At 42.7% G+C, this 15,500-nt stretch overlaps 1 protein-coding gene across 1 annotated transcript in view; it reads right to left on the bottom strand.

The window, feature by feature from the left end:
• DHTKD1 (dehydrogenase E1 and transketolase domain containing 1) overlaps positions 1–15,163 on the bottom strand; it is a gene marked incomplete at its 5' end in the record, with an annotated part of 18,470 nt that extends 3,307 nt beyond the window's left edge. Inside the window, 12 exons of the mRNA XM_010131256.1 lie at positions 68–232; positions 1,588–1,694; positions 2,943–3,093; positions 3,456–3,595; positions 4,290–4,374; positions 5,406–5,718; positions 6,593–6,791; positions 8,338–8,509; positions 11,576–11,845; positions 12,138–12,332; positions 14,040–14,251; positions 15,008–15,163. Of these exons, the coding sequence (XP_010129558.1) occupies positions 68–232; positions 1,588–1,694; positions 2,943–3,093; positions 3,456–3,595; positions 4,290–4,374; positions 5,406–5,718; positions 6,593–6,791; positions 8,338–8,509; positions 11,576–11,845; positions 12,138–12,332; positions 14,040–14,251; positions 15,008–15,163 (2,165 nt within the window). The remainder of the gene's footprint in view (positions 1–67; positions 233–1,587; positions 1,695–2,942; positions 3,094–3,455; positions 3,596–4,289; positions 4,375–5,405; positions 5,719–6,592; positions 6,792–8,337; positions 8,510–11,575; positions 11,846–12,137; positions 12,333–14,039; positions 14,252–15,007) is intronic.
• Positions 15,164–15,500: the final 337 nt, after the last annotated feature.

Here is a 15,500-nt window from a genome sequence, read left to right as displayed (position 1 = left end):
GAAAGAGAACACAGAAGAGAAGGAAGAAGAGAAGAAAAAATAAGAAAAAGGAAGTTTTTCAGCTTACAGGGAGCCTGAGTAACACTTTGGGGGAAGCAACAATGAGAGGTTTCCTGAAGTTTCGGACCATTTGCCGCCGGAGTAAATGGAAATACTGTGCTGGAGTGGTGGGATGCACAACCGACATGTTGACGTGGTCCCCATCGACTCCCTCTTCTGAGCTGTCACACATCTACACAAGGAGAACACAGGAAATCCTTGTCAAGAAGCAAACAGTGAGCCAATATGCAAAGAATCCAGGCACATAAGGCACCCTGACTAGTGTAAGGACAGAATAGTGTATATACCAATTCAGACATCGACTGCAAGGGAAGAACGACTTCAGAGAAGAACTGGCTTTAGAGTTTAACTGGTAGCATTACTGGTAAGATTACACCCGAATGGTCTCCTAGCACACCGTAACCAGGGCGTGACAGTTTTTCTAACAATGGAGAGGACATGATTTCATCTGAGTGGCTGGATCCCTCTAAACATGCTGCAAACATCCTCCTCAAGCCATTACTCAGATGAAAAGGCTTTAATTTACTTACTACAGTCACAACAGCAGACTTTCAGTGTTTTATTATTTCTAAAAATGTGTCATGGATTTACTAACTGGTATTTCACAGCACCCAGCATCCTGTTTGTATGACCCGTGCCTAGTGGACAGATCTGTGAGTAGTCTGCACAAGAGGGTGGCTGCCTGTTTCTAATGACAACCCCTAAAATGCTTTCTGGAAAGCCCGTTCGAGCTCTGCTCTTTGCAATTCAGCAATTCTGCCCTGCTGCTGGTCTCACTGTGTGGTACAGTGACATTGCTGAGAGCAGCAATCAGAAAAAAGACAGCAGGCAGTACTGAATGTGTCCCACTAGGGCTGTCTGCAGAGGGCACTATGTCAACCTCCCTAAATTTCATGTGTCCACACACCCACTTGGACAGGTGACAGAGATGCAAGAGGAACAGCAAGCATTTATTACAAGGTTCAATCAGGGTCTTACACCAAAGGTGTTCTGGCAGCATTTAAACCAAAACTGCTTCCTCACCACTTCTTGACCTACCCCTTTTCCTCACAGTCCTCTTTGTTTCTCCACTTTCAGCCCAGCCCATTCCTATCTCGTCATGATGGTGTGATCCTGGTGTATCTCCAGCTTCTGGTGTCACTAGCAGTTACACCAGGAATGGGGCATTTTGCAGCAAGACACCCAGAGCACTGACTGCCAGTGCTGTGGTACGTGAATGTGAGCGGTGTGGTGGGGTACCTGTAAAAAGCGTTCCATCCGGCAGGACGAGTGCTCGGGGCCTGCACCGTCATAGCCATGGGGAAGAAGAATCACTATCCCACTCTGCAGAAGCCATTTGGCCTCACCTAAAAACACAACAAAGAAGAAAGAGAGAATGATTTCTATACAACACAAAGCTGCAAAACACGCATTACTTTGCTGAAGCAACTCAGGAAAAAAAAAAAAAACAGCTGGTTTCCACCACATCACCCAGAGCACTGACTGCCAGTGCTGTGGTACGTGAATGTGAGCGGTGTGGTGGGGTACCTGTAAAAAGCGTTCCATCCGGCAGGACGAGTGCTCGGGGCCTGCACCGTCATAGCCATGGGGAAGAAGAATCACTATCCCACTCTGCAGAAGCCATTTGGCCTCACCTAAAAACACAACAAAGAAGAAAGAGAGAATGATTTCTATACAACACAAAGCTGCAAAACACGCATTACTTTGCTGAAGCAACTCAGGAAAAAAAAAAAAAAAACAGCTGGTTTCCACACCATTAAATACAAACACGCTGAAACACACTGCTGGCATTTGGCCACAAGAGTCACAGCAGTGAAACAGCGCACATCAGATGACCTGAAGTTTCTGAAATTACCACGTAACTTCAGGCTTCCACAAGACATAAGCCTCCCTGTGAAGCACATGAAGCAGTGAAGGTTTTAAAACTTACCTTAAAACATGGCCACAGTATGCAAGAATCCTCCTAATGCAATTGTCCTCCTGATTACCAGGGCTCCTCAAGGGAAGTCTCCAGCAAGAAAACTCCCAACCGTAGTTCCCTGTGTATTTTCTGCCTACCTTGTGATTTGGTCCTCTGCAGGTGTGCCCCAGGCAGCATCCTGTGAGCCAGTCCTAGCTAACACAGCAGTTACCAGCCACAGGCTAGTTCCCCTGGGCTCCACCAAACCTCCTGCACTGTTTAAGGGATTACAGTCAAATCCTGACGGTGGATTTCGTCCCAGCCTCAAGTACATGGTGAGGATGAGTGGGATAAGAGGGCCTCTGAATTTCCATCTATGATTATAGAGGGAGCGCAGAGGCCTAACTGAGGCTGGATGCCAGAAGTCTGGACACTACAAGGAATCCTACCCTAGAAACCCATCTCAGCATTTTCTGAGCATGTTCCAGCTCAGAAGAATCTTTCTGCAGTATCTGAGCACTCAGAAAACAGGCTAGAGTCAAACTTAGACTAGAGGCTGGTTGTAAGGTGGTGGTGTCCATTTGTTTGCGTGTTTGCTGTTTTAAATCATCGCTATTTTCCTTCTGTATTGCTTCAGGAATTTTTCAGATGTCTCATGAAGGAAAGGTACCACCTAAAAAGCTATCATATATATACACACACAGTAAGGAGTCGGGGGAAGAAAGGTGATTAATATAACTGACTGCCCTCTTGGAATGACCGTTTTCTGCCATGGGTGGGGTGTCTTTCATTTTAGATGGTTGTCTTCAGAGAGAAGCTGTACAAAAGTCAAGACCACACAGAGAAGCTCACAAGACTGCTTGAGAAAACAAAATTCCTCTCTCAACACGTTACCCTTTTACTGTAAAGATGAAGAATTTTCTAAAAATGTGCTTAGAACACATGATTCATTTTTAAATATATTATCTCCTTCTGCACTCACCTCCAGAGATGAAAGTGTCAAATATTATCTGGGCTCCGTTAAAGAAGTCTCCAAATTGAGCTTCCCAAATTGGCAGTAAATTAGGGCTCTCAATACTCATCCCATATTCAAAACCAAGCACAGCTTCTTCAGACAAGGGACTGTTACTCACCTAACAAAAGGAAATTGTTGGGAGGGGTGGGTGAGGAAGAAGACAACCCAGGGTTAAGAACCTTTGGAACACATTTGAGGACATGCACTCCTAAAGGCAAGTGATGGGCACCTCTGTTTTTGCTTTTGAATGAAGACACTGAGGGGGAAAGAATAATAGCTGATCTCTCAAAGAAAAGTAAAACCACTTGTTAAATCTGTAAAGAGTGAACTACAAAGAATGGGGGAGCCATTCTGGCAGTTTTTATGTATCTGGGGTTGGCCAGAACACACAGCCTACCTATGCATGCCTCAGCAGCTTTAAAACATGCATTCTGTTCCAGCACAACTTGAAGAAGTTGGCTTGTGGACCACGGCACCTACCTCCAGGAAACCTTTCTGGTCAGGGGACATATGATTCAGAGGAATGTAGGTATCATCTGTCTCTTGGCAAACCAACATTGCGTGTCGTTGGCTAAAGGTTCCTCTGCCAACATCTTGTCCACTTAGTCTGATATTAAACCCTGGCCAAGCAATAAAAAAACCACTACATTAGCAAGTCACATAAAAAGAAAACACGCAGGACAACAACTACCCACTTCTAAACTGTGACTTCTCTTGTCATGTCTCTTCTTGGATTTCCCCTCACCAGCAATGTCTAATTCGGGGTGGAATTCCTATCCAGCAGCAGCTCCAACTCACAAGCACAGAGATGCTCAGACATTTCTCCTTTCTCCTCGCTGCAGCCAAGAATTATTTTGTCAGTAAAACAGTAAGGTAAACTGGGGTTTGTGAGGTAAACAGTTCAATTTACTGAAGCAAACTGCAAAAAACATGCATTCGGTATCATATGTAAATGGAGATACACATTCAAGCTAGAGAGGAGAGAAAAAAAATAGTAGCACGGGACACACTCTGAAAGTGTTTGGGAGGCTCCACTGCTGTCAGCTGCACTGCTCAAGTGCTTAGCTCCAGGCACCAATGTTTTTGGGGAGTGGGAGGGAGCAACAGTTCTTTGAAGAAGTAGCTCTCGATCTTCAAATATTAATGACATACAAAACTCACACTGACCTTCTCATGGTACCACACAAATGCAGACTGTCGAATTTATACATCATATCAATTTTTAGACTCAGAAACAGCTAAGAAGTCTAATGTTGTACTTTACTGACATGAAAGCAAAAATATTTTATTGTCTGCTCTCTAGTTGCCTCTTACCTTGGCTCAGCAGGGAACCAAACGCTAAAGTTTCAGCCGTTGCCCAGTCCAGCTTCTTCCCTTCCTCCATTTTTTGAATTCTTGACTAAACAAGTGAACAACAAGAAAAACTTAATATTTTGCCTTTTTTCATCTGTAGCTCTTATGGTGGCACAGTCCAGTATTGGAAGCTAGAAAAAAGATCAAACACTATAGAGAGAAATGCTATATCCCTGCAGCCAGCTTCGCTTGGTTTGGAACACACACGATCTTACCCCAGCACACCCTTCAGAAGGTTGCCCTGAGGATCACAGAACCATGGATGACCCACATGTTCACTTACCAGTCAACAAACACTGGGCTGACAAATTAGATCTTAGTCTGAAAATATTAAAACTCTTAGCACAGCACAGAGTGTACACTTAGGCTTTTGGTTTGTCTGGTTAACAGTGATGAGAGGGACCAGGCTCCAGAATTCTCCCCTGTTCTGGCTTGCAGAACTGCAGGCAAACGGTCACACCCAGCTGTGGTGTTCCTGCCTTGGGCTGGGAAGACAAGATCATCAGTCTTCTGACATACTCAACTCATGGCCTCTCTACGGCTGCCAACCAGACCCCTGCGCACAGTCACCATTCATCAAAGGGAAACATTCACAAACCCAAACCAACCCAATTATTGCACATGAACATAGGAACTATCAAAAACCGGCTGTCAAACGTGGCCACATGGGTGTGCTTCTGTTTATATAGATAAAATACAAACACTGGCTGCTGGCTTTAGAAACTGTGTGCACGATTACCAAGTTCCTGATTCATTCTCTCACAGTTCTCATTATAATCATAAAGTATATAAATGATAGTGATTTAACATTAAAGTTTCTATTATTTGTAAGGATAATAAACTGTATTTTCTGTAAGCTTTTTCTCCTCATTGCAACAAAATACATAACAAAACTAAGTATATGGTTAGATCTGGGAGAGAGGACGTGTTTTTCTTCAAAACTGGAGGAAAAATAATCTCAGCCCCAAAAAAGAGAACGAGCTGTTTTTCGTAGAGAATCTGCTCTAACTGGCAGCCCTGCCGTGTTTGGAGTTTTTCCTGTAACAGGTCCTATCTTTGACCAGTGGGACTACTGACCTGTGCGTAGGTCTTCAGGAGATGGCTGTGCATCTGGAGTTCTTCAGGCACCTCTACAGACTTGACTCCGATGAACTGCAGAAGCGGTACAGGCATACCTGTGTCCCAAGTGGTGATTTTAGCAGAAGGCTCCACGAAGCCTTTCCAGTGAGCCTGCAGGTTGGTCGGAGGAGGACTATACAAAGTCATGTTGGCCAGGTGATCACTCAGTTTAGAATAGTATGTTGTCTTTATCTCAGATACTTCGTGCTCAGTCATGAGGCCCGCAGCTATCAGGTGTTCTGCATATGTGTCTGGGATACTCTTACGGGATCTGTCAGGGAGGGAATCAAATCCCATAGATGTTAAGCCTGAGAACAGTGTCACTGCAGAACATGGAAATACCACCTTACTACTGTAAGGCACCATGGAAAACTAAAATAAATTATGTCCTGGTGCATTACATTTATTTGCATCAAGTTTGCTTTCCTGGCTTTTCCAGAGAGATAACAATTTTCTTGGGTATGTGAGTTACAGTCCCTTATTTTAAAAACCCAAAGTGCCTACAGCTGGTAGTACAGGTAAAAGCAAGTCAAAACCCCCTCCCAGTTAGACTGACCCTGTGCTATCACACATATTTTCTTCAGAAAAGCTGACAGTAGGATTTCAGTATTAGCTGAGAAGCAAGCCATCCATTCTATAAGTGCTTCACCTAAAATACCAGAATTCATTGGGCAGTAAATTTTTAGGTGTATTTTGGGGGGGATAAGGATGGAATCTGAATGCATTTAAATGCTCATAAAAACGAGTCCCCATTGGAACCAGCAGGACCTGGCAAAGATGGGACAAAAGTCATACTGGCTTCCTGCTCATCCTCTCACATTACCTACACTTCTTCCTGGCCCACAGAAGACAACTTTGTCTTCTGATCACTAGTGATTGTGAATTTGAAATCTAAGGGCTATGTGCAAGATGGTTCTCCAAGAGGCATCAAGCCAACACTAGTGGTTACCTTCATTAACATCTCCCTGTCAGACTCAGACTTTAGTCAAGGGCTGCTGATAGCGTAGCTACACTTATGTAAAGACTCATGGGTATGGCAAAGGATCTTCATTACGCAGAGACTTCCATGACAAGAGCAAGCAATACTGAGCTGGTGAAGACACAAGCACATTTTGGGTTCCCCCATCAGGTGGTGCTACCCTTACCTGATGATTTTGTACATGCTGGGGTTGGTGAAGAACGGCTCATCGAGTTCATTGTGGCCCCACTGCCTGTAGCACAGCAAGTCTACTATCACATCCCTGCGGAACTGGCGTTGGTATTCGACAGCTAGTCGTGTGGCACGGACAACTTCCTCAGGATCATCCCCATTCACGTGGATAACTCCACATCCAACAATTTTACCTGCCCAGGGGTTGAAAACATAACAACAGTAATCACACCCGACCTCTTCCAAAGAAACCGGACATGGAGCTGCTCTGCTGGAAATGACAGGCAGCTCATGTGAAGTGTATACAACAAAACCCAATCTACAAAAGATGCTCTTTGTGATGAGAGCTGGGGTAAGGAACAGGAGTCTTCCCCGAGAGAAAGTGCGATTAGCCCAACCTGTTGTATCTGTCACACTTTGAGCATGACTTTTTTACTAGCACTACATTCCCAGAGGACTTTCTATACACAGATCCTTCATCTCATTAATCTGGATGGAAGTCTGCGGGGAAAGGAACAGAACTATTTCATCGCTTCTCTTTCAAAAAACAGCTGAGTTTTGTTTCCTTCTTATCCTAAGCTATCACTACTGCAAACTCATACAGGCCAGAAACTATCTTCTCCCCTTTTAGTAGCCATTCTACCCACTGCCCCTCCAGGCAGAAACGTGTCTTCGTTAAAGACAACACTGCAAAAGTCAAATGTCCTCACACCCTCTCCTGTGTAACAATTTGGCTGCAAACCTTCCGAGCAACAGAGTGCTCCTCTTGTACTCTACCTGCTCAAATCCTGGGAAATTTGCTTCAGCCACTCCTGACCCATGTCAGATTTCCCTTACTAGCAAAATCCTGAAGCTCAAATGGGCAACACCCCGAACCTCCTTGACCAGAGAAGAAGATACAAAAACTAAGGATGGAGGGAAAACAAACAACAACCAAACTTAGCCCACAACACAAAACCAGTCCAAGAAAGAAGTAATAATAACGTATGCTATCTACCTTACCAGATCTAATGCATCTACCTGTCTGGTTTGATGAAACCATAAGACAAACACAAATGCTTGATGTTAAGTCTTAAAAATATCTATTAAGAGTATTTTTAATTATAGGAGACATACACAAGGGAACTAACTACTATGTCTCTGATCTTGCTGATTACAAAACATCTGGATATCACTAAGAAGGATCAGTCTAAAACAAAAGATTTCTACTCTAGGCTTAGAAATGGCATGAGCCTCATCTTTCAATTAAAAGCTCAAAAAGCTCACCTGACAACAAATAAAACAGAAATATGAAGGAGTATCTGACATAAATCTTGCTCAGGAAACACACTGCAATCACTTTGATTAACTTTAACAAGATCTACTTAAAATACATCTGTTTCACACTCCACCACAATACATTTTTAAAAGCTGTCAATGACATGGTAGAAATTACATGAGTCATAAAGACTTCACAGTAATCTTGCAAATATTTTATAACATCCTGTAAAAATGTTCGCTTCTATGCCGTAAAACAGATGGGCGAGAGTGTATTTTTAGCCTCTGAATTTTTGCTAGGAGGAGGTAACAATCAATAATAACTTTAATTTCTACCCTGTCATGAAGATGGAGATATATTAGTCTAACTCCTTCAGGCTGATAAGCACTTGCTATAAAAAGCCCATAGCATATGTTCACACTGGAGTTGAACATCCTCTCTGACACAACAGGCAATCTTCCTTCTGATTCAACTGTACATACCAATATCACTGCAGTACAGAGACGACCTTCCTCGCTCTGGAGGAGTGGTATAGCCCAGCTGGTTGTTAACAATCAAATGGATGCTCCCACCAACTCTGAAATGTGGTAGATTAGAGAGGGTCAGTGTTTCAGGAACAATCCCTTGCCCAGAGAAAGCAGCATCGCCATGAACCTACGTTAGGAAGAAGATGAAAAAGTTTCATTAGAAAACACTGAAGGAACAGCAAAATCAAAACCATAACTGATTGACCAAGACCAAAATTGAGTAGGTGGAACAGATACAGTTTCAGGTGGATCCACTTCTTAAGCCCTTTCAGACTACCTGTTTTCATGATTTGGCAGTTTATACAGTCTTATCACTAACACAAGGTCAGAGCAGCCAACACCTGTACACGAGTGCCTGATGCAATCCCTACCTGGAACTGACCTGTCATCTCTTTAAACCGACCCACCAGTGGCTGCAAGTATCATGGCTATAGCAAAGGAGCAGCAGTCAGTAGCAAGTCACTGACCACTGAACAAAGGGAAGCCAGTCACCACAGCGTTCGCTACGCGCTTTTGATGGAACTATGCCTACTCCCACCTTATGAGAGACAAGAACAGGTACAACAATGGGGAAAAAATAGAAAAGGAACTGAGTGGAAGCACTTAAAAGCAAATAAAAGCTTTCAGAAGGAAATAAAACCTAAGTTCTTAGCGACATTTCAAAATCAAAAATAAATGTCGCAAATTTAAAAAAGGTTTGGAAGGGGAGGTGAGACTACTGTGATCTAGAACCCAGGTTTCCAAAAAGGCCAGAGATACTAGAATGTGTATCACCTAGCGTGAAAATGTTTTGAAACTAGAGATAGTTCTTCATTGATGAATACCCTCACAGCTTCCTCAGAAAGCAGATTCGATCCTTTGCACATCAAAGTCACTATGAAGGACCCGGTGACAGTTCTACTTTCTAGTTACAGGATAACTATTTCAAGCCCTAGTTTTGGACGTCCATCTGGCCCAGAGTAGAGGTGCACTCAACCAGTGAAATGGCAGCACTGAATTTTATACAGTTCTAATACAGAGACTGTTTTTAAAAAGCGTCACAGAAAACCGAGGTTAACTACTGCAGGAGAGACAGCACAGCACCCCTGCTCTATCCCTTACCACGCTACACTTGTTCCCGAAGTGCTGGGTTTTCACTTTTCCCTTCCGGTCTCTTCTGCTGCCTAAGAAGGCTTTGTATCTCGAGCATACCATTTGAATGCAGACCCTAGAACACCTCAAAGAACTTTATGGCCTTCTCTACATCCCAAAGCATTAAAGCCTGCAGTGTGACTATCCAACTACACAACACTCTTCACATGCATCTCAAACCCCAGAGGATCCAATTCCTGTGGTGCACTCTAAAAGAAAGCTGGAAACAGCTTGTGCTAGCTCATGTGTTTTCTGGGCAACGTTATCAAAGAACATGAAAGCAAGGTCACCACTGAGTTTAATTCATCAGTGACCCTGACAGAGGAACATCACACGTGAAATTTCTTTCAGGGAGACTTTATTCTCAGATTTCAGCTCAGATCATGAACACCAGTAGTGTCCTAATGTCCAGAAAGTGGAGTTCAGGTATGCGAAAAGGTGAAAAATAAGCCACTTTCCTGCAGAGATTATGCAATTATACATTGCAGAAGCATCAATGGTAATCAAGAAGAGTTTTATCATCTTCGTTTATTCTGAGCACACTGACGTTCCAGAAAAAAAGCTCTTCAGACTATGGACAGCTACGACCGTGGTGATCTTTACTATTTTTACACTCAAGCTCTGGGACTCAGGCTACTGGAAGAATAGAACAAATGCCAGAGCAAACCTCAATTCAGAGTTTCTCCACGTACATTTCTGAAAAGAAAGCACTATGAAAACAGAAAGCCCAAAGAGAAACTTCCAAACCAAGATTCTGAAACAGGAGGTGTCTGCTTTCATGTCTGTCTTCTCGATGAGCTGAATGAGAGCAGTTAACAGTCTCAACTGTAAAAATTTGCCTGTTCCTTTTTTTAATCTAACTCTTGGACCTCCTCCTAAAGACACAATCACAAGTACTGATGTTCGCAGCGTTTGAAAAATTTTCTTTCTTTTTTCCTTCTCTTCTTCAGTTTACTAACACAGAGGTGGCTAGCTAGGAGTTAAATGTTTTTTTGCTCCATTATGCAACCCTCCCTACCACTCACCCCTTCAAAAACCAAGAAGCTAAATTTTCCTTGCATAGGGAGAGTCCATTTATCCTGAAAAATCATTGTTCAAAGAGTCATAGTAGTTTCATTACTACATAATGAAGACCTAACATTATGAGACAGACAGAATCTAAGAAGCAGTTCTATCTTATCAAACTAACTGACACAACTGCACTGAAAGATGAGGAGAAGACGCACCAGGCAACAAACTTCTCTTCTTGCACTTGCATGACCCAAAGCTTTTTTTTTAAATAAAAAAATAAGATCAATAAGAAACCCAACTTGCCCCCAGTTTTCTCAGTATTTCGTATTCTCCCTTCTGCTTTTTCTCAGTATCCACACCCTTCCAGAAAGAAGCAAAACATTTATTTAACTGATATAGGGTTTCACTTGTACATGTCACTTCCCCCATGTTTATTATACTTTGTGGGAGAACAGTTCTGCCGCAACTCATTTTTCCTCCTGGTTTTAAAAATGATGAAGAGTTTGACTCACTTGTATTTCCAAGTTGACTACAATGCAAGAAAAGAACATTTATCAAGGAACTATTCAGGACTGCCTCCACAGCCATCAAAGACAGTTCAAGGTGTGAAACCAATTCCAGCAGACTCTTCAATGGTACCACGATAAAACGACAGGAATTCTGAGTGCTCCTGTATGTTTTGCAACCTTGTTGATAGCTCTTTTCCAAACCCATTTAATGTACAAGGTGGCTAAGAGTGGTGGTGTAAATGCAGAAGTGGTCCGTGAGGAAAGGCACACATAGCTCTCAATGCAGAGTAGTATTAAAATAAAGGAAGGTATCAGAGTCAGTTCTTCCGAAATCTTAGAAGTGGAATTGTGTAAATGCCAGTACCATCACGTATGTCACCTGGAAACCTTCCTTGCCCTCCTCTTTCTCCATAAAGAGGATCCTGGTTCTTGACATTCTACATTAAATCAGGTTTGTTTGATATTTCTCTACACACCACTTCCGTTCACATACCAGTCCAGAAAGACTTACGAAGATCAGTTACAAATTGTGAGCAAAATACCTGCAGGCAAATAACTTTGTCCCCAGGCTGTGCGGAGCTCTCTGGGGAGTAATCTCCATCGAGCAGAGTCTGTTGCCTTCCTCTTGTCTTGCCCACAGCCACTGGATTGATGGCTTCTAAGTGTGAGGGGTTAGGCAGCAAGGTGACATGCACAGGCCTGTGGGAACCGAAGTCGAGATCTACAGAAGATGTCAGGTGGGAGAGAACATCCCCAATGGCTGCTGAATTCTCTGGAAACTCACTCAAACCACGCATCTTACGGAACATGAGCTGCATGGAAACAAATGTGGTTAAAACCCCTTTCCAATTCATTGACACGTTGAAAGAAAAACATTAACAGCACTGTATGCTTCTGGTAAGAGCACACAAACCCCTTCACTAGAGTTCTTTTAACAGTCTCCTGCCGACACTTGGCTGACGTGCTGACAGGAGGGGAAAACACCCTCACAGAGGTAACTATTTAGTGCTCCAGCATTTGCAACATGACAAACTTTGGGGGGTTTATATTATTGCGAATAAACCAGGCATAGAGGAACTGCCAATGAGATTATAAATCTCTCACCTCAGGTGGAAGCTGAAGTAAACCTGTGAGGAGGTTCAGTCTTCCGCGATGAGGCATCCCAACAACGATGTCCGTCACACCGCTGTACGCACACATCTTGAACAACTCATGGAAGAAACCCATCATACTCTCCGCTCCTTCACCACCATACCGCTTCACTGTGGCAAACTTTGTGGCCAAGAAGTGATCAAACTCCTATTAAAAATAGGAGAACTTCGGTATTAGGCTATTTTAAGCAGAAGCCTTCCGTTTATAAACATAAAACGTAATTTATGTTTGTTCCTTTAAGGCATACAAACCTAAGCACACCCCTTCAAAGCCTCAGCACACTCTCCACCCACACAGTCTAAGACCAGAAGCTATGATGACTACAAGATATCAGCTGTTATCTCCTCTTACGCAGAAAACTGTTAGATTGTGGACCAAACTCTCTAACATGGAAGGAGATGCACAAAGAAATACACCACCAGAGCAGTTTACAAATTCCTTGATAGCTTAGCTATTTTAGGTGGAATTCAAGGAATGGTGTTCTTCCACAGTATGAACCTTAACTACCCTGAGATGCACAGTGTTCCATTTTGATTACTATTAGACACAGTCCACAGTACATAGGTAGGAGAACGCTTGAGAGAAGGAAAATAAATTAATCTCTATTTCCTTCATTTTCCTCTCACTCTTCCCACATCACTCCATTGATCTACTCCTAGATAGCTCTCCTAAGTGACAAAGTTTTGGAAGCACTGCAAGTGTCTGTAGTGTTTTCCAACTGAAGACTGAAAATAAACGAGGTCTGTAACTGAGAAGGGAAGTCTGAGCCACAACCAAAGAGCTGAGCCAGCTGCTGAATACCTTCTAGTTAAGCAACATCTAGTTCTAGGAAATAATGTACACAAAACTAACCTCACACAGAAGCAGTTTTCCCTGTCAGGATTAAATTCTACACTCTAAGTATAGTTCTGGTCACACTGAAATCAAATGGTATGTCAGGGTCCAGATTTCAACATCCCTTGTCACTGTCAAATTCCTCTAATTGCCAAAGAGGCAAGTGAAATACAAAACACGCCAAAAACTTCTGTTTAGTCACGGGTAAATATCACATTTAACACTTCTTCCACTTGGAAAACTGGAAAGAGGGACATCTTCACAGATCCTGCTCTTCTACCTTTCCACCCTTCTGGATAACACAGGGAGAAAAGGAGGAAAAAGATACCAAAGTATTGGAATAAATTTTCTCTATACATTTTGCAAGTACATATTTCCTTTCAGATTGCATTGAACAAAGGGTTCTTTGCTGAAAAGCAGCAAACTTACCCGTGTTATCTGTACGGCTAGCACTTCAGTCCAACTGTTCTGTGCTACCAAAACTTTGGGAGACAGCATACTTTAAAGCTAGTAAAACAGATCAGCGTGGGCGTCAAAGGAAAAAACACCAAACAGCTACAGCAGAGCATGGAAGTTCACAGAGCTCTGCCCCACCTGGCACTGCCATCACTGACAGTTCATACAAGCTGTCAGGTCAATACTGTAAGAGAATCTCACTTTTGAAGATGATTACTCATGGATTTGTGGGGTCATTATTTGTGTCTCCAGGTGACAAAGAATATATGTTACTAATTAGTTTTAAAAGTCTGTTGAGTTTGGAACTGGCTGGAAATATTTTCCTAGAAATGTCCAAAATAGTCAGTGCAAACCCAAAGGCATCGCTATTTGTTTCCAGTGAGGTTCCTGCATTTGGGTATTGCACTTTTTCCCGCAAAATCTTGTACTTCTTCCTCTTGCACAATGTCAAGGCCTTTCATGATAGTGATTGTTCTTTCTCTGCATGAATGATGTCTGGAGCAGTACAGGCTTCATGACAGGCTCCACGACTCTATTACAATCCATCGACAGTGAACAAGGTACCTGGGACTCCAACATCAGTTTGCACAAGTGCTTTTTCTCTTCAGGTGTAAACGCTTCTTGTTTCAGCTCTTCAAACCTTTTGGCAAACCATTCTCTCTCCTCCAAAGTTGGAAGCTGGCTTGTTTCTATGGAAATATGCCCGCAGTATATATGCTCAAGGTATGCCAACACATCCTCTAGGGAAGCCTCTTCTTTTCCCATGTTTAGAAGTCCTAGTGAAAAATAAAATGTTTTAAGCCACTTTGAGGAGGAGGGGAAAGCACTAAGACCTAAACTGTTGTCTTGCAACAACATCAACATTTTGAGAGCATAAACTCCTGTCTTGCCTTCTTTTCCTTCACTTAAAGACAAAATTCAAGAACAAATTTTTTATCAGCACACTTCAGTGTTATTACTATGGGAGTCTCATGCTTATTTGTAAGGTGCTCAAAACGCCTTTCTGAAAGTTTCCCGTGAATGACACTAAGTCACTGGTTTTGTGACTCAGTACAGCACTTGGCATCTTGTGCCTCAGAGAAATAAGCTCCAGTCCCAGCTGCATCACAAGTAAATAAGCACCTGTTCGGCAGATGGAGAAAAGAAAGCACAGAGACCCTCCTTTGTTCAAGGCCACAGCGAGAGATCCAAGAAAAGACAAGTCCTGACCTCTGCTCCCGTGCTCTGGCAGCTTCACTACAGCGTTAAGTGTGATGGTAAATCATAGAATGTTACAGAACACATGAAATTAATGTATAACCTCAGTAGTGGTAAGAACAAGTAAAATTTTTCATGATTTCCAAAAACGCTAGAAGGTAGCCATTCACTACACGACAATTTCTGCAACAAACATCTAAGTAGGCTGAACAATTTCCTGCAACAATTCATTACTGATTGAACTGCCACTCAATATTTGGCTCTTATGCAGTGGACACAGCCTCACACTACATCACCCGTGAAGACAATTTGCTGCTATAAGGTTGCGGACTTACCTGTAGTAATGAAAGGTCCTTGAAGAACTTCAGCCAGCTCTTGGATTTCGGGTACTGTGTTCATAACAGCTTGGCCAGCAAACAGTGGGTTTATTTTCGCTGCTTTATGGCCATGTTCAGCATATGCAGTTACTAAACGAGCAAGAGCATGGTCAACTAAAAACAGAAAGAAAGTAGAACAGTATTGCACAGGTGCTCACTTTTAATCCATTCACAGCACCAACACAGGAGTGTTCTATCCATAGATAAATATCAAGGTTCTGGCTGGAAAGGTAATTTTTCTAAGCAGCTGTTTTCACCATATCACCCCACAACAACTTCCATCATCAAACTCCTAAATCTTCTCTCCCACCAAATTCTCAGGCAAGTGCACTCTAGGTTTCTCCCTCATCAGTTAGGCTCCTACAACCATAAACAAAGCTATTTCATTTTGCTTCAAACCTCTTGACAGCAGGTACGTCCAACTCAAGAATGGCACCATACCAGTGTGCAA

Source organism: Buceros rhinoceros, unplaced genomic scaffold (genome assembly GCF_000710305.1).
Source record: "Buceros rhinoceros silvestris isolate BGI_N320 unplaced genomic scaffold, ASM71030v1 scaffold32872, whole genome shotgun sequence".
NCBI classification, from domain to species: Eukaryota; Metazoa; Chordata; class Aves; order Bucerotiformes; family Bucerotidae; genus Buceros; species Buceros rhinoceros.
The sequence above is the reverse complement of the archived record's forward strand: the minus strand, read 5'-3'. Positions and strand labels throughout refer to the sequence as shown.